At 48.2% G+C, this 18,402-nt stretch overlaps 1 protein-coding gene across 1 annotated transcript; it reads left to right on the top strand.

The window, feature by feature from the left end:
• Nucleotides 1-4,222: 4,222 nt before the first annotated feature.
• LOC102921155 (keratin, type II cytoskeletal 72) lies at nt 4,223-17,449 on the top strand. Its single transcript, XM_006981875.4, has 9 exons — nt 4,223-4,819; nt 6,008-6,222; nt 9,022-9,082; nt 9,482-9,577; nt 10,148-10,312; nt 11,056-11,181; nt 13,492-13,712; nt 16,227-16,261; nt 16,871-17,449. The coding sequence occupies exons 1-9, from the start codon at nt 4,367-4,369 to the stop codon at nt 17,062-17,064; spliced, it is 1,566 nt and encodes a 521-aa protein (XP_006981937.1). The 5' UTR covers nt 4,223-4,366; the 3' UTR covers nt 17,065-17,449.
• Nucleotides 17,450-18,402: the final 953 nt, after the last annotated feature.

Raw genomic sequence — 18,402 nt, 5'->3', positions numbered from 1 at the left:
AACTAGGAATCTAGTTAACTAGCCAGTCTGCTCTAGGAATCTCTTGTCTCTACCTACCGCACACTGGGATTACAAGTAGAACACTGTGGTGATATTGTGCTCCCCCAAATATTGTGCACCCTAATAAACTTATCTGGGGTAAGAGAACAGAGCAGCTACTAGATATAGAAGCCAGAAAATGGCGGTAGCACACATCTTTAATCCTAGCATTCCAGAGGCAGAGATCCATCTGGATTTCTGAGTTCAAAGCCACACTGGAAACAGCCAAGCCTGGTAACAAGAGCCTTTAATCCCAGGAAGTGGTGGCAGGAAGCAAAAAGGTATTTAAGGCATGAGAACAAGAAAGCAGAGCAGGGTTAAGCTTTTAGGCATTTAGCAGCAGTTTAGCTGAGATCCATTTGGATGAGGACTCAGAGGCTTCCAGTCTGAGGAAAGAGGATCAGCTGAGGAACTGGCAAGGTGAGACTGTGGCTTGTTCTGCTTCTCTGATCTTCCAGCATTCACCCCAATACCTGGCTCCAGGTTTCTTTTTATTAATGAGAGCTTTTAAGATTTGTGCTAGATCTGGTGCCCAGTGTTTGTGGTACAAATTCTCAAAAAAGCTACTTGCCTATGGCCTTGCGGGTCCCAGCTCAGGCCCAAGCTACACTTGGCCGATTGTGATGGTGCACACCCATAGGATTTACTGAAAGAGGCAGAGGCAGGAGGATCCTGAGTTTGAGGCTAGCCTAGAAGGCTTGCTAAGGAGAAGCTTCGGCAGGGGCCGAGCCACAAACAGTGGTGGGACCATGGAAGCAGTGGCTACTGCTCCACGTTGCCAGCTCCTTCTCATCGTGTTGGTGACTGCGGTGATGCTGCTACCTGGGACAAAAGGTTTACTGCTGCTTGTTCAGAGAAGAATTGCCAGGACCATTGTGTTACAAGAAAGCATCAACAAAGGTCATTAGGAAAAGTTTGGCAAGACAAATGGTGGGGAGAAATTGCTGTGAAGATTTTCTCTTCTAGGGAAAAACATTTTGGTTCTGAGAGACAGACTTTTATCAGACTGATTGCTCCAAACCACAGAGGAGGCGCGCGCGCGCGCGCACACACACACACACACACACACACACACACACACACACACACACACACACAAATCTACAGGGAACCATGACCACTCCTAACAGCAATGTTGAAATCTTCAAAGGGATGATGGGACCCCACAAAGATGATCCCACATGGACTATGGTAAAGCCATTAAGCTGATTAACACCATGGAAAAGATTGGCTTTGGACTACAAACTGGTTAGCTGAGATGATCCAGAATCACAGACTACTCAAGCAAGGACTTGAGACAAGCCCTGCACTTTCTCATTATGCAGAGACTGGAAAAATGGTATAGCTAAATCTCTCAGGACTTGACAACTAACCCAAAAAAATTTCTTTTCAGGATCCCCTAAAGATGTCTTTGCTCCCAGAAAGCAGGAAGTAATTTTAAGAAAACAGATACCCACATTTCCAAGAGGTGGGGTGGGTATTTTCTGGTCATTCAATGGCTTATGGATAATTATTATTGTTTATGATGGTTGGTTACAAGTTGTCAATTGTTAATGGTCAGGAAAAAAAGCTGAATAAGATTAAATTCAGAGTTTTTGTTTAAAAAAAGAAAAAAAAGAATATAGATATGAGGTAGATCATTGAATCTACTGAGAAAAAAGATAAAGAAATAATAGGATAAATGGGTAGATCATTGAATCCACTCTAAAAAGAAAAAGGGGAAGATATAAAAATGACAAAAGGTAAATTATTGAATCTATTAGGAAAAGAAAAAAGAGAATATGGATATGATAAGATAAAAAGGTCAATTATTGCATCTACTTTTTAAAAGGAACTACTTGCTTTACATAGGATAAGTAATGAAAATTTTTTGTCTGAGTTTACCAAATGTTAATAGACTAGACATTGCTAATGTTTCTTGACGGTATATATTGTATATACTTATTGGATATAGTTTTTCTTGTTTTAGTTACAAGCTTTTTTAAATTTTAGAAAAAAGGGGAAATGTGGTGATATTTTGTCCCCAAAATATTGTGCACCCTAATAAACTTATCTGGGGTCAAAGAACAGAACAGCTACTAGATATAGAAGCCAGAAAATGGTGGTACACACGTCTTTAATCCTAGCATTCCAGAGGCAGAGATCTGTCTGGATCTCTGTGAGTTCAAAACCACACTGGAAACAGCTAGGCATGGTAACAAGAGCCTTTAATCCCAGGAAGTGATGGCAGGAAGCAGAAAGGTATTTAAGGCGTGAGGACGAGGAACCAGAGCCTGGTTAAGCTTTTAGGCTTTTAGCAGATCCATTCTGGATGAGGACATAGAGGCTTCCAGTCTGAGGAAAGAGGATCAGCTGAGGAACTGGCAAGGTGAGGTGGCTGTGGCTTGTTCTGCTTCTCTGATCTTCCAGCATCCACCTCAATACCTGGCTTATTAATAAGAATGTTTGAGATTCGTGCTTCAGCTCTCCATATCCATCTGGCACTTGTGTGGTTGCTAGAGATCAAAACTGTGGTCCTCATGTGTTCATAGCATATCTCTACCCACTGGGTGTTCCCTCCAGCTCTGGGTCCAGCTCTGGTGTAGGACATGTTGCAGGTTTGGGTATATGAGTAGCAACATGCACCCACCATTACAGCACTCTCCCTCCAGAATCATCTCACTGTCTTGGAAATCCTCTGTCATTAAGTGTGCTAATAGACTAGCAAGTCTTGCACAAGACATCTGCCTAATGTTTTTCTAAACCTAAAAACCTCCACCCTAACACTTTCCTCACACACTTACTAATTTCTCAAGAATGGGTGTTCTGGGGCAAAGGAGAGCCAGTTTAAACAGCACATTTGCAATTCTCATTCGCAGTTTGTTGTAGACTTCTGGTTTTGAAGGGAGACATTCTTTCCTCCATACCAACCCCTAGTGGGCAACTCAATCAAACAATGAATGGTCTACAGGTGACCTCCAGGGCTCGAGGAGACACAGCCACCTGCTATCAGGAGCAGGTGCCAGAACACCCCCCCCCCCCGCCTGCCCCCAGCTGCCTTTGATCCGCCCACGTCTCCACACATCAGATGTCTCCGAAGCCATGTGTCACTTGTGTCTCTCACCATCTGTAATAAAGGGAGTTCAGGGGCTGGGCGCTCCTGATTCATCCAGCAAAGAAGCCCCCAGGGGAGGCAAGAAAAGGTCATTTTATCTGTACCCTATCTGCTAAGAGGAGACCTGGCTGGAGAGGACAGATGTCCCTGTGTCTTAGTTTTCAGAAAAAGGGTGACCACAGTGGTTGTTACTCTTGTAAGTCAATATTCCTTAAGGATTATCCCCTTTAAATACCTTGCCTATTTTTCTGTTTTTAATGCCTAGAACTGATAAACTCTTCTTCTGGTTGTTGGGGAGGGGGACAGGCAAAAATGTAATGGGGGTGGAATTGAAATAACAAGACGCTGAAAAGCACAGCCTGGAGTTTTTTAAGGGCCCGTTGGACCCCAGCCCCTCCTCTGGCAACACAAGAGAGCCCATTTCTTCCCCATGGGGATGCCTTGGGTTTCTCTATCTCTCCATCTTTGCCTGGCGCCGCCATCTTCTCCACTCCCAAAACCCACATCACACGGTACCACGTGGGCAAACAGCTTGGCTGTTATTATGCCCTCTGACGGACTAACTGGAGCCCGTGTCAGCTGCCCCCAGGGACTGCCTGACCACCCTAGGATGCCCCAAGGGGAACGTAGGCTCTGAGACATAACGAAGAGCCCAGTCTGAGGCGCCTGTTTCTTCCAAAGTCATCCCCAGTGGTCCTGGTACCAAGGCCTGCTCTGAGTCCCTGGAGCGGGGGAGGAAAGAGTTAATCCAGGCTGGGCAGTCAATCATATGGGAAGTTTCTGAAGCAGAAGCACCCTGGACATCTGCTCCACTTGGCGCCCTCTCCCCCCTAGCCAGACCCACTGGAATTTTCTACTGAAGATCTTAGTAGTGATGACCTACATAATTGGAGGGAAGCCTATGGTGATAAGGTGGTGAAATTATTATAATGCAGGAGATAAGCACAGGAAATTCAGGATTCTGGGCCGTTTTATAGGGAGATTCATGGACAGGTGAAGAGAAAGAGACAGAAATCTTTGCAAGTGAATGGTAATTTCCTAAATGAAGGACCCAAGAAGTCCCCCTCCAATGACCCAAAATGGGTTCCCAACATACAAATTAGCTGACTCCATCCTGCCAGCCCAAGCAGGACTATTTAAGGGGCGAGCTGGGCCAAAAGTGCAGCCGCGTCCCTGCCCCAAGCGAGGCTTGCCTGCCGCTGCTGCTCTGCCGGTCCTTGCCCACAGCCAGCCATGAGCCGCCAGTTGACCCTCTATCCCGGTGCCGAGCGCCTGGGCTTCAGTGGCTGCTCTGCTGTTATCTCGGGCCGGTTCAGCAGCAGCCACGCCTCAGTCCGGGCCGGGATCAAGGGTACCGCTTTTGGCAGCCGGAGCTTGTTCTGCATGGGGGGCGGCCGGCGGCTGTCATTGAGCTCCGCGGGTCGGAGCGGTGGCTTTGCGCTGGGCCACGGAGGGGCGAGTGGTGGGCGTCCTGGGGGCTTCGTGGGCACCATTTTTGGCAGCGCAGGACTGGGGCCCACGTGCCCATCCGTGTGCCCGCCCGGCGGCATCCCCCAGGTCATCGTCAACAAGAGCCTCCTGGCCCCACTCAATGTGGAGCTGGACCCGGAGATCCAGAAGGTGCGCGCGCAGGAGCGGGAGCAGATCAAGGCTCTGAATAACAAGTTCGCCTCCTTCATCGACAAGGTGGGTCCCTGCGTTGCACTGGTGGGCGCCACAAGGTGCAGTGCATTCTCCATCTGCTGCTGATGAGTGAGAACTGGGGCGAACCTCTTCCTTTCTGTCATCTGTCAAAGGGGTCCAATGTGTTTTATCCCAGCGACTCTTCGCTGGGACCAAGGATTCAGTGTGCTTAGGATAGTACCTGGCACACTCACCCACTCATCCTTCCATGTGGGACAAGACACCTGTAGTGTGAGTCCTATGAGGGCTTCCGATGTTAGAGAGGAGGATGAGGACCCCCATCCAGAGCAGGGTCAAGAGAGGGATGAAGGCCAGGGAATGTCATAAGGCACAGAAATAAAGGGAGGGAGGGTGGATTTCCAGGAGAGGGGAGAGAAAATTCAAATCAGGTTTAGGGACATTTGCAGGGAAGGCATACCAAAATGTTCAGCAATGGGATAACATGGAAAGCGTCTTTGTCGGGGGTCAGAGGCAGGAACCCCAGGGAATGGGAAAGGGACAAGAAGTGGGTTTCTCTCACGTGGACCCTTGTAAGAGATCTTGGCAGTGAGGATGTTGGGGACATAACAGCAGCTGGCATTGATGGAGACATTACTGTATTCCTGGGTTACCCCATCAACTCCTATCAGCTCGAGACCTCTGCTTCTGTTCTGGCTTTTATGCAAAGGAGTCAAGGCCTGGAAGGATGATGAATAAACCATGCTGGTGCAACAGTCAATGTGTTTTTCTCCGCCTAGATCTTTACTCTAGCATGTTTCCTTCTGTCCCTAAGCCCAGAGACAGGTAGGAAGGAAAGGCTGGTAAGCAGCAGAGGAAATGGGAGGAATCCTGAACTATGTGAGAACTGGCTTTGAACAAACTGAAAAACCAACAAATTGCATCCAAACCCTAAGGGAAAAGGGAGCACCATCCTTCCCGAACGCCCAGTTTCTCCCCTACTTCCCTACCCCCCAGTTCTCAGCATCTCTAGCAAGAGAAACTGACCCAGTCACATGGCAACTTGCCAGGCAGATGACACTGTTGTTCAAGCTTGGCTCTTGCGTTCTCATAGACGGTGTCTTCCCTTGAACTTTCAGATCCCACGCGCCCCTGGCGGAAGGTGCCCTCAGATAAACTTTCATTTCCTCTGTCCCACTCTCAAAAGGCAATAGCGTTGGGGAACTGTGGGCCATGATCGCCTTTGGGTTCCAGGTGCGCTTCCTGGAGCAGCAGAACCAGGTGCTGCAGACCAAGTGGGAGCTGCTGCAGCAGCTGGACCTGAACAACTCCAAGAGGAGCCTGGAGCCCGTTCATGAGAGCTACATCAGCAATCTGCAGAAGCAGCTGGAGATTCTGTCTGGGGACAGGGTGAGGCTGGACTCGGAGCTGAGGAACATGCGGGAAGTCGTGGAGGACTGCAAGAAGAGGTGAGTGGGAGGCGGAGGAGGCGTCCCCGGGAAGCGGCTGCACAGTGCTCCCTGTAAGGCTAGCATTAGCTTTGGCTTCTTTGTAGAGACCATGAGTGTTTCTTTCTTTCATATCCTATGGGAAGAGACACCTGGATAGAAGGGGGTTGGGAAGATGGTAGGTCTACCCAGAATGCACCTCTGCGTTTCCCAGGAAATCTCTTCCACTTCTAGCTCTGGAAATGGAAGTCGAGGGCAAAGAGCACTGGCTGAAACTCATTTGTTTAGCTTGAATGGCTTCCCTTAAGTAAGGTTTTCTGTGATAGTTCCCCCAAAACACAGACACCCCACCAACCCTGGAACAAAATTTAAAACTAAGCAAAATGAAATTTAAACCTTAGTTCATCTTGAGTGTATATATCTGGTGCAATCTGATCTTTAAAGAAAATATGGAGAGATTAGAGGGACATGAACCTGGTATTTGGAAAGTTGGCTTCTAGCTGCCAGGCCTGTAGGGACAGCTGTCACAATTCCAAGGGGGTGGAGATGTCAGTGCTGACATATTTCTCTTGTTCCACATCTAAAAGGCCTGACCACCCTATTCTGCCACCCCTCCAGCCAGAAGCCTGGCCTGAGCTCTGCATAGAGACCCTAACAGAGTTGGTGATTGCCCTGATGGCAGAGAGACTATGGGCACAGGCTTAAGGAAAAATTTTCAAACGGTCTCAGTGAGTACAGGATAACTGAGATCAATGGCTGGGTCTCAGGTAGAGAGCTGAGCAGGGTCTACAGAAGAGGGGCAGAGGACACAGTCCAGAGGTTGAGGGGCAGAGGACATAGTCCAGGGCAGAGGCGGTGCCGACTCTGGACCTTCCGTGGGGTAAAGATCTGGAGTTCCTGAACTGCTTCTCACTGGGTGGCTTTAGGTAGGCCTCTCAGCCCTCTGTGAACTACAGCGTTATTGCAGTACCTGTAACATCAAACACTGATGACTATCTCAACATCTGAAAGAACTCTTGAGAGAATGGCCAACAGCAGTGTACCAACAGCTCTTAAAGCTCCAAGTTCAGCACAGGGCATGTGTTGCCTGCCGGATGCCCAGAGTCCTGAATGGTAGTTTCAGCTTCACTGTTAGCTACCTTTGTGACCTTGGCCAAGCACACTGATATTTTCCCCCTCACATATAAAATCAGGATAGACCCCATAAAATAACAGAATGGATTTTTTTAGAATGGTTGTGGAGCTGGGGGTGGTGGTGCATGCCTTTAATCCCATCACTGGGGAAGCAGAGTTAGGAGGATCTCTGTGAGTTTGAGCCCAGACTGCTCTACACAGTGAGTTCAAGGACAGTCAGGAATACATAGAGAGACCCTGTCTCAAAAAACAAAATCAAAAACAAATAAACAAAAAAGAAAGGAAAATAAAAAAGAGCTGTTAATGGGAAACAAATGAGATGGTGACACATCTAGCATGTCCTTTGGCAGGCAGGATTGAGAAAAACAAACATTATCTGCATTTATTATAGTTGTTTAAAATCCACATTTATTATAGTTGTTTAAAATCCACATTTATTATAGTTGTGTAAACAGGTGAATGTGTGTGTTGAATGTGTAGTCTCTAGAAGTAAATAATGCGAAACCATTTGTAACTATTGCCATTGCTTCTAACAGTCATCTTGATCAAATGTTTCCTATGTATCTTATGAAATAGAAAGACACAAAATACTAAAATCTAATCAGTCTGGCAGCTAACCCATGGTTTAATTTTTATCTCCAGGCAGCAGATATCATTAAATATTTACAAGATGAGATAGAGACCAGAGTGAGGATGAATATTTGTTATATAATGCCATCTCAAGGCTTTCAGTGACACACAAAATCTGGGGTAAACAGCATGAACTGTTTTCTCTGTGTTTATCCAACGTCATTAGGAAAACAGGGCAACCTCGGGAGACATCTCAGGTGTATTTATTTTGTTTGTTTGTTTAGTTGTATTAGGGATTGAACCAAGTGCCCCCTACATGTTAGGCAAGTGCTCTGCCCCTGGGCTACAGCCCCAGCCCCCAGTTACATCTTGATAACTCACCTTTCTAACTCACCTTGATTTTGCTTCATTCATACTTTCTGGGTGGAGGAGCTGCCCTTGATGTACCTTAGGGATGCATAAAGAACTGTAAAGTGTTACTTATATTTAAGCGTGTAGAAGGAGCTATTTTCTAGCATTAGATCTGCTCCTTTTGATGCAGTAAAATACATATAACAAAATTTTACCATTTGGGGCTTTTTAAATAAAAATGTCAACAATACTATTTTCTCAATATATAATATATCCACATGAAAAACATCCTGGGCTCATTCAAATACTGTTCCTAAGACCTTGCTTTAGCTGAAATGGGAGTCTGAAACTGGTATAACATAGTTTCAAAGTGAGAGTCCTGCTTCTGCCTGGTGGACTGGGCATCACATCACAGTGGGGTATGTGAACCTTTCTCCTGCAATGTGGAGGAGGCCACTTGTGAAGGATAATTACAGTGGATGCACATGTCCCCAACCCCAACCCAGTTCTGTCTCAGGCAAATCACGTCAGGGCAGACTGTGGACTAAAGAGCGGGACACACACACACACACACACACACACACACACACACACACACACACACACGACACACGGACAACCCTCTTTGAAGCAGTGTTCCTTCGCGGGGAAGGCTGTTGGCCTGCGGTAAATAAACACTGCAGCCATGCAGAGGTGACTGCTTACCACACGGTGGAAGTTTGCAGAGCTGAACTGTCCTGATGGCCATGCTGTGTTCCCCAACAGGTACGAGGTGGAGATTAACAGACGGACTGCTGCTGAGAATGAGTTCGTGGTGCTGAAGAAGGTAAGGGTGGGGCGCGGCTGGGGTAGGAAGGAAGTTAGAGCCTTTCCAACCACCTGTCACAGCGATGTGCACAGGGCAAGGGCAGGGACCCTTTGGGCGGCTCATTTCCTCGGGACTCTTAACTTCTCAGCTCCTTCGGCTAAGGGGAGGCCCCTGGGGGCTTGCTGCTTCTGGAACCTGCAAACTTAGCACCCAGCTTATATCCCGGGTAGCCTGCTGCATTTCTGCCGTGGCCATTGTACTCACACGAGTGAGTTTCTGCTTAGAGACTAGGCCGTTCTTGAAGCATGAGGTGGAGGGGATGAAGAGCCAAAGAGCCTCCATTCCAAATGTCAAGGGGGCAGGAGGGCAGGGTGGGCAGGTCAGGGAGGGCAGCCTGACCGTCATGTGTGTCCCCAGGATGTGGACGCTGCTTACATGAACAAGGTGGAGCTCCAGGCCAAGGTGGACTCCTTGACAAACGACCTCAAGTTCTTCAAGGTCCTCTATGAAGGGGTAAGAACTTCCCCAGCCTCTCTCAGGGAGCTGTTGCCAGGGTTGGAAGGGAAAAGCCTTTTTGTCCCGGTGCAGCTGACATTCACTGAGACCATACTGAGGGCTGGCACAGAGCCAGATTTAGCTTTGAGGAGACCATCATGGTTTCTGTCCTTCAGGCTTGGCAGGAGAAACAGCATGTGAAGGAACTTTGGGGGAGCAGAGGAAGGCATATGAAGGAACTTTGGGGGAGCAGAGGAAGGCATGTGAAGGAACTTTGGGGGAGCAGAGGAAGGCATTTGAACTGTGCCTGGGCCTTCAGGGAATGTCTCTGGAGAGAGGAGGTCTGGAAAGGGAAAAGTGGCAGGTGACTCCCTTGAGGCATTTGAGTGCCATCTGGAGTTTTGACATGGTTAGCATTGCTGGCCTGAGAACACGTGGAGAGCAGACACGGTGCTAATCACATGGGACCGAAGTTCAAGGTAGCCAGTCTCACTCCCAGCCGAGGAGGGGTAAAGCTTTGGCCAGGGTGGGTCAGGAAAAGCGCTGTCCTCATGGAGAGATCCCTAACATCCCCTCCTTGGCCACCAGGAGATTGCTCAGATGCAGTCTCACATCAGCGATACGTCCGTCATCCTGTCCATGGACAATAATCGGCAGCTGGACCTGGACAGCATCCTCACTGAGGTTCGAGCCCAGTATGAGGAGATCGCCGTGAAGAGCAAAACGGAGACAGAGAACATGTACCAGTGTAAGGTGAGCCTGGTGCACGGCGTGCAGAGAGCCGTGAGCACAGCCATTGTGCTCTCAGGGTGCACGCGTGTATGTGCTAGTGAGTGTGCGTGTGCATGTGTGGGCCTGGGTGTATATATATGGGCTCAGTTGAGATCCCTTTTGTTTTGGGATTGGGCCTCATAGACCTGTGCCTCTGTGTGGTCCAGGAGGTCAGTCAGTCTTACCATATCTTAGGGACAAAAACAGGGTTAGCCCTTCCCGCACTGTGGCCCTGGGTGACAGAAGAGGCCGGGCCAACTACAACCCTCATAAGTCTGTGAGTGATCCACACACCTCAGTTTTTCTTCTTGTCCCCCACTTTGGTGAAACAAGGACAGAAAACAAACTGGAGCAAGTGATCATGTTTGAGAACCCATGGGCCCTGCTGAACTAGAGCAGGACCTCGCTCCGCAGTGGAAGGAGTTGCTGCTTTTCCAGTTCCCGATGCTTTCCCTCCCTCCTTGGCTGGTGCTTATGCTGCCCCAGCAAGGAGACCACAGACACTGAGCACCCCTCTCTGTGATGAGGAGCCCTCCCCTCCATGCTGAGCACCCACCCTATGCTCAGGAGCCCTCCCCTTGTGCTGAGTACCCCACTCCATGCTGAGCACCCACCCCATGCTGAGGAGCACCCCCCTTGTGCTGAGCACCCCACCTCACGCTGAGTGCTCCTAAGCTGGTAAGTCCTTAACCACCTTGCGCTCTTCCCTTCTGTTCCAACCTCAGATCCAGGAGCTGCAGGCCACAGTAGGCCAGCATGGGGATGACCTCAAACTCACCAAGGCCGAGATCACAGATATCAACAGGCTGATCCAGAGGATCCACTCAGAGATAGGGAATGTGAAGAAACAGGTGGGTTCTATGCAGTGAGGGCAGCGCATGGGTTTACTCGGCACCAGCCTTGGAGGGATTGGTCATCAGGTGGGATGGACTGGGTTGTGTGGAGGGGCAGAGCATTCTGCATGCAGAGCACATGCTGCAAGTGCTGCGGGGTCCAGTGGCACTAGACTTGAGTGAGGACCCAAGGGACGTTTTATGAGGAGATGAGATCCCTGCAGGATGAGGGTAGAGGGAGACGTCCATGAGAAGGTGTTGCCTCTAGTACAGGGAGGGGCCTGTCTAGCTGGAGCGACAGGCAAGGAGCAGAGAACACCATCAGGTAGGAGATGGTGGTCACCTTCTAAGCCAGGAAGTGGCTGCGGTAGGTCAAGGATGCCACTCACTCTTGGGTTTCAACGTTGTTGGAGGAAGTGGAACCTATGGTCAGCTTTAGATAGATTGGGGAGGCAGCAGCTGTCTGCCCTAGCCTTAGCCCAGAGCCCTGCTTGGCTGTGGCCTTCCTCATGGTGTTGTGAGGTGGGAACTGATCCCAGCATCCTCCTCTTTGGGAGCATTTGATGGAAAACTCACTGGTGCTGTGCCTGTGATTCTGAAGCCACCGGTTTGTGGTGTATGGAAGCCAGGGCAAGCATTTGAGAGCCTCAACCACTCAGGCAGATTAAACGTCCCTCCGTTTTTTTGTCCTCTTTATCCTCTACCTCTTCACTCTGCACATGAGTATGAGTGTACACACACACACACACACACACACACACCTCCTGTGTTCATTGGGTTTATGATCTCAGGATTAAATAAGAACTTACGGATTTTTTTTGTTTATTTAAGATTGATAGACATGCATGAAAAAATGCAATATTCAAGGTATTTTCAGTAATAGACTGTGTCCAATTGATACAATGCTGTATGCTCACAGTTGGGCAAGGATCCCAGAGCCATCCAAGTTCCAAGTCACTGCGGCAAAGCGTCAGGCTCAGTGAGGATGTGGGGTCATTCTTACTGTCACAGTTTTAGATCAGAATGCCACTGCTTTGGCTGTCAGGGAAGATGTCTCTGTGGGGAACATGTGGGGGATCCCTTGTGAAATTTATTTCATGTTGTATCCTCTGAGACTCCTAGCCAAGGGGCATATCTCCCCTTCTCTCCCCTTCCACCAAGGAAGAAGCTCACTGCATCACATCTGAGTCTCTTGGTGTTGGTGGTGTTTGAAAGAACGTTCAGATCTCACGTCCTTCCAACACAGACCATTCTTAACACCCAAGCCTTTGGCATTCCCAAGTTCACCCTGTGGCACTTGGTCAGTGAAAGAGCAGAGGACAGATTGACCAAATTTGTGCCGTCCTCCTGCATGACTAGTCCCCCCTGGTCCTGAGGATGAGCCACGATTTCCCATGGTCAGGCAGGTTGGTCCTGGGAGTCTCCTCCAGGCTATGAGCCACTCATCCAAAATTCTGGGGGTGTTGGCAGATCTGGGGCGCTGCTGATCAGAGGAGGTGACAGCTGAGGAAAATACCTAGAAATCCATTTCGAGTTAGGACCAGCTGTTGTTCCTTCACTATGAAGCAAACTTCTATAAGAAGGGGACACCCCAAAAAGAGAAGGCTCAAACTTAGACCCCACCAAAACACCCTCAAACTAAAAGACCCAAGACATTCCCAGAGTCCTCACAGGTATAAACACACAACTCCAACCCTTGACAGATTGCAAGATTCCTAACTGGAGGTGTTTGCCACCTGCAAAGCCTGCTGGCATGCGAACGCACCTCTGAAGCCTGTTCTTGCTCCTTCCTATGACTCTCTGCAGGATGGGTGGGACAGACTGAAATCGCGGAGGACTTATCAGACAGATATTTTACTAAGAGTAACTTACTAGCTGCCATTTTCCCCCCTCAGAATTTATGAGTACTCCTAAGATAGCCTGTGTTATGCAGAACTGCTGAACTTTAGCCACAGGGGGACTTTCATCCAGGCTGTCTTTAGAATCTGACAGCTGATGGTTTTAAATCAAGTGGGCAGGGCCAGTGGCACATACTCAGGTAGCCCATCTTCTCTATGCCCTTCTGTTTCCTCTCAGGGAAAGATGTCTACCTTTAGAGGTTGAGACATGGGTGGTGGTGGTGGTGGTGGTGGTGGTGGTGGTGGTGGTGGTGGTGGTGGTGGTGGTGGTGGTGAGGATGGTTCCTGGAGTCAGGGAAAAGATAAACTCACTGCCAGTGACCCTCCAGTGGGATTGACCCCTCCCAAAGCATTTGTTACCCGTCGGCCTCAGGAGAGGAGGGCTGGGCAGGACTTCAGACCCAAAGTGCTGAATCTGTCTGTCCCTCAGTGCTCCAACCTGGAGACGGCCATTGCTGATGCTGAACAGAGAGGTGACTGTGCCCTCAAAGATGCCCGAGCCAAGCTGGACCAGCTGGAGGGTGCCCTGCAGCAGGCCAAGGAGGAGCTGGCCCGGATGATGCGGGAACACCAGGAGCTCATGAATGTCAAGTTGGCCCTGGACATGGAGATCGCCACCTACCGCAAGCTGCTGGAGAGCGAGGAGAGCAGGTAGGAGCAGCACCCGTCCTCTGGGGAAGTTTCCTCTTTGCTTTAACAGGAAGACCAAAGACAGTTAGGCTCTGTGCGGGTCCTACAAAAGTGAGACCACACAACAAATGTGCTTGCCTCGTGGTAGGGAAGACACAAATGAGACAGTAAGAAGGATCGACTTGTAAAATTCCTGAAAGGCCGTGGGAGGGCGAGTATCAGTGTCACCACTCTTAGGGAGTGTCCCCTGACTCTTCAAGGTTCTTGGATGGCAGAGAGGCAAGAACTCCCAGAGATACCCAAGTTCAGAGTCACTGTGGCAAAGCTTGAGGCTCAGTGAGGATGTGGTTTCACGCTTCTTTTCCTTTTTTTTATTATTTTATTTCTATTATGTTTGATACAGTACAAATTCTTATCCTAATAGTGAAATGTTTCACTGAAGCTCGCCCAGTGTTTGAGTAAAACCAAAACTTATTATAAGCCACAGTCATCCTAGGGTCCCCCCTGCTATGTAGCCTCCCTGGTTCTGTGGGTTGCAGTCTGATTGTTCTTTGCTTTATATCTAGTATTCACTTATGAGTGGGTACATACCATGTTTGTCCTTCTGGGTTTGGGTTACCTCACTCAGGATGATATTTTCTAGTTCCATCCATTTGCCTGCAAATTTAATGCTGTCATTGTTTTTCTCTGCTGAGTAGTACTCCATTGTGTAGATGTACCACATTTTCTTAATCCATTCTTCAGTTGACGGGTATCTAGGTTGTTTCCAGGTTCTGGCTATTATGAATAATGCTGATATGAACATAGTTGAGCATGTATCTTTGTGGTATGATTGAACATTCCTTGGGTATATGCCCAAGAGTGGTATGGCTGGGTCTTGAGGTAGATCGATTCCCAATTTTCTGAGAAACCGCCATACTGACTTCCACAGTGCTTGTACAAGTTTGTATTCCCACCAACAGTGGAGGAGTGTTCCCTTTGTTCTGGTATCCTCTCCAACATAGACTGTCATTAGTGTTTTTGATCACAGCCATTCTGACAGGTGTAAGATGGTATCTCAGAGTTGTTTTGATTTGCATTTCTCTGATGACTAAGGATGTTGAGCATTTCCTTAAATGTCTTTCAGCCATTTGAGATTCTTCTTTTGAGAATTCTCTGTTTAGCTCCTTAGCCCATTTTTTTAATTGGATTGTTCAGTATTTTGATGTCTAGTTTCTTGAGTTCTTTATATACTTTGGAGATCAGTCCTCTGTCAGATGTGGGGTTGGTGAAGGTCTTTTCCCATTCTATAGGCTGTCTTTTTGTCTTGTTGACCATGTCTTTTGCCCTACAAAAGTTTCTCAGTTTCAAGAGATCCCATTTATTGTTGTTCTCAGTGACTGTGCTGCTGGTGTTATATTTAGGAAATGATCTCCTATGCCAATGCATTCAAGACTACTTCCTACTTTCTCTTCTAGCAGGTTCAGAGTAGCTGGATTTATGTTGAGGTCCTTGATCCACTTGGACTTAAGTTTTGTGCACGGTGACAGATATGGATCTATTTGCAGCCTTCTACACATTGATATCCAGTTATGCCAGCACCATTTGTTGAAGATGCTTTCTTTTTTCTATTGTACACTTTTGGCTTCTTTGTCAAAAATCAGGTGTTCATATGCACATGGATTAATGTCAGGGTCTTCAATTCAACTCCATTGGTCTGTATGTCGGATTTTATGCCAGTACCAAGCTGTTTTTATTACTGTAGCTCTATAATAGAGCTTGAGGTCAGGGATGGTGATGCCTCCAGAGGTGGCTTTATTGTACAGGATTCTTTTAGCTATCCTGGGTCTTTTGTTTTTCCATATGAAGTTGAGTATTGTTCTTTCCAAGTCTGTGAAGAATTGTGTTGGTATTTTGATGGGGATTGCATTGAATCTGTAGATTGCTTTTGGTAAGATTGCCATTTTTACTATGTTAATCCTACCTATCCATGAGCATGGGAGATCCTTCCATTTTCTGATAACTTCTTCAATTTCTTTCTTTAGAGATTTAAATTTCTTATCAAAAAGGTCCTTCACTTGTTTAGTTAGTGTTATCCCAAGGTATTATTATTTGTGGCTATTGTAAAGGGTGATGTTTCTCTGACTTCTTTCTCAACCCTTTTATCATTTGTGTATAGGAGGAGGGCTGCTGATTTTTTTGAGTTGATCTTGTATCCTGCCAATTTACTAAAGGAGTTTATCAGCTGTAGGAGTTCCCTGGTAGAGTTTTTGGGGTGACTTATGTATACTATCATATCATCTGCAAATAGTGAAAGTTTGACTTCTTCCTTTCCAGTTTGTGGGATCTTTCTTCCTATTGTCACACTAGAGAGTAACAGTGGAGAGCGGCTCCTTCCTTACAGCAGAGTTCTCCCTGGAGGTGGCTCGGGAATGGGAAGACATGAGTCTGGGCTGGGGCTGGGGCTTGCTGATGGGAGAGAATCTTGGAGGTGACTCCGTGAGTAGATGGCATGATTGTTTATGGTGGATTGACCTGTTTGTTTTCTCTCTACAGGATGGGTGGTGAATATCCAAATTTAGTGAACATTTGTAAGTACCTGCATGTCTTGGTCTGTCCTTGGTTACCTTATCAGGAGTCTAGGTAGGTCTGACTCCATGGCACAAAGGAGAAATTGGAATCACAGGGAGAGTGGGAGTGGGGATGGGGTTATGGACAGAAAGAGGGGTCTGGCTTTAACGACAAGAGAAGCAATGGCTGGAGAATGATAGATAATATGTTGAAATATGAAAGAGAAATGCCCAGTGATTCCCCACAGTGCACGTTCCAGCAGTAATGATGCACATGCTGCTTGATGGTAGCACTTTTCCTATTGAGGCCAGAACAGCATGACCACCTCTTAGCATGCTTCTCTTTTAAGAGTTTAAAGTCCCACACTGGTCTATAGATCCAGACCACTTGCAAAAAAGGTTGAATATTTGGGGTTAAGCACAGGTAAAACAAAGCCATGGATATGATAGGTGCCACAAACATGTCTTAGTAAACGAGAGAGAGGGAGAGAGAGAGAGAGAGAGAGAGAGAGAGAGAGAGAGAGAGAGAGCGAGCAAGCACAAGCTAAGCGAGTTGGCTATGGTGCCCTTGAAGGGCTCTGACCAGGATGGAGACTAACTGGGGCTGGGGTCTTCTCTCATCCTTTCCAGCTGTCGTTAGCAGTACCAGTGCAGGACCAGGAGGTGCTGGCTTCAGTGTGGACTTAGGTTCCTTGAGCAGTTACAGCTACAGACCTCTGGCCCTGGAGGTCAAGACCAAAGGCAGCTGTGGCAGCAGCGAGCTCAAGGATCCCCCAGCCAAGACTTCAGGCAGCAGCTGTGCAACCAAAAAGGCGTCCAGATGACGGGCAGGCGGCAGTGCTGTGAGCAGAAGTCTGTGGGCCGCACTCTCCTCCTGCTCTTTTTCCTTGCATCCCTTTCCAAGTTGGGAAGTGTATTCTCTACCACTGAAATCCCAACCCGTTCTCCCAGCCCCGTTTCCCTCGGTGCAGAGAACTGTCTGGTGCAGGAAGGTCAGTCATGGGCTCTCTCAGTGACCTCTCTCCCACTCACTTTTTACTGGGAGACGGCTCCACACACAGAGAGGAAGCACAGACCCAAGATGTTTCCCTGCAGCCAACAGCAAGTCCCTCTGTTCTGTGTCTGCAGACTTCACTGTCAAGGGACCTTCCCTCTTTATCCTCTGCTGAGGTTCTGCCTAATTCTCTGCTTCTCCTGCAATAAATGATTGACTGATGATATCACCCTAGTCTGTTTTATGTTGCTACAACGGAATACTTGAGATTGGGTACTATGGTTTGAACTGGAAATGCCACCCCCTAAGATCATGCTGTGCACAGCTGAAGCTGTTAAACAGTTGAGATTTGTCACTGATGTGGCTGCAGGGCGGGCTCAATGTTTCCCATGCTGTCACATGTGTGATGCCCCCTCCTGTGGAGATATAGGACGTCAGAGGTTGGAGCTACAGCAAGATTTGTCACTCAGCATCTCTGACGCCCTGAAATCTCCTTTGCTCTGTCTAGAGTTGTCACAGTGGCCCTTCCCCCACTCCCACCCCCCCAGTGGCCCCACTTTCCTGTTCTTCTAGCACAGGCAGGAAGCCCGTGCACATGGGAGCTTCTGGCTGCATCTGCTCCCTTTGTGTGTACAAAACTGTGGTGGCTTACATAACCAGCATTGAGTGAGCCATTGTCTAGGCACTGGGAATACCAAAACAAATAGCATAAGCAGAGACCTGTGGGGCTCACAGGAAAACTAACAAGGCAGCGTGGAACATGTCCTCATGGCGTAGGAAGATGAGTAATTTCAGTGATCTCTGTAGAGGCCTGTGTGCTTCTGCAAGAACGCTTGTTTCTCGGGTGGCCAGCCAACTGATTTGAACACAGGCAGGCCTGTCCTTCAAGACACTGGCAGGCCTGTCCTTACTCACTGGCAGGCCTGTCCTTCAAGAATGAGCCTTGTGAGGGGTAGCATTCAGGGTGCCTACGACCTGTCTCCTCCTGTACGTCTCACCCTTCCTTGACCATTAGTCGATCACTTAGCGAGCCAGGCTCTTCACACCCAGGGGACGTTGTCTATTTCCCATTTATTGGAAGTCCACTCATTCTTTGTAGCCATGCTGAAATTCCACGCCCTCCCATGGGCCTGTGATGCTTGGTTTCTCCAGCAGAACCCTTCAAGCT

The sequence above is a fragment of the Peromyscus maniculatus genome, chromosome 20, assembly GCF_049852395.1.
Source record: "Peromyscus maniculatus bairdii isolate BWxNUB_F1_BW_parent chromosome 20, HU_Pman_BW_mat_3.1, whole genome shotgun sequence".
NCBI classification, from domain to species: domain Eukaryota; kingdom Metazoa; phylum Chordata; class Mammalia; order Rodentia; family Cricetidae; genus Peromyscus; species Peromyscus maniculatus.
Note: the sequence above shows the minus strand (reverse complement) of the source record. Positions and strands in the feature narration are given on the sequence as shown.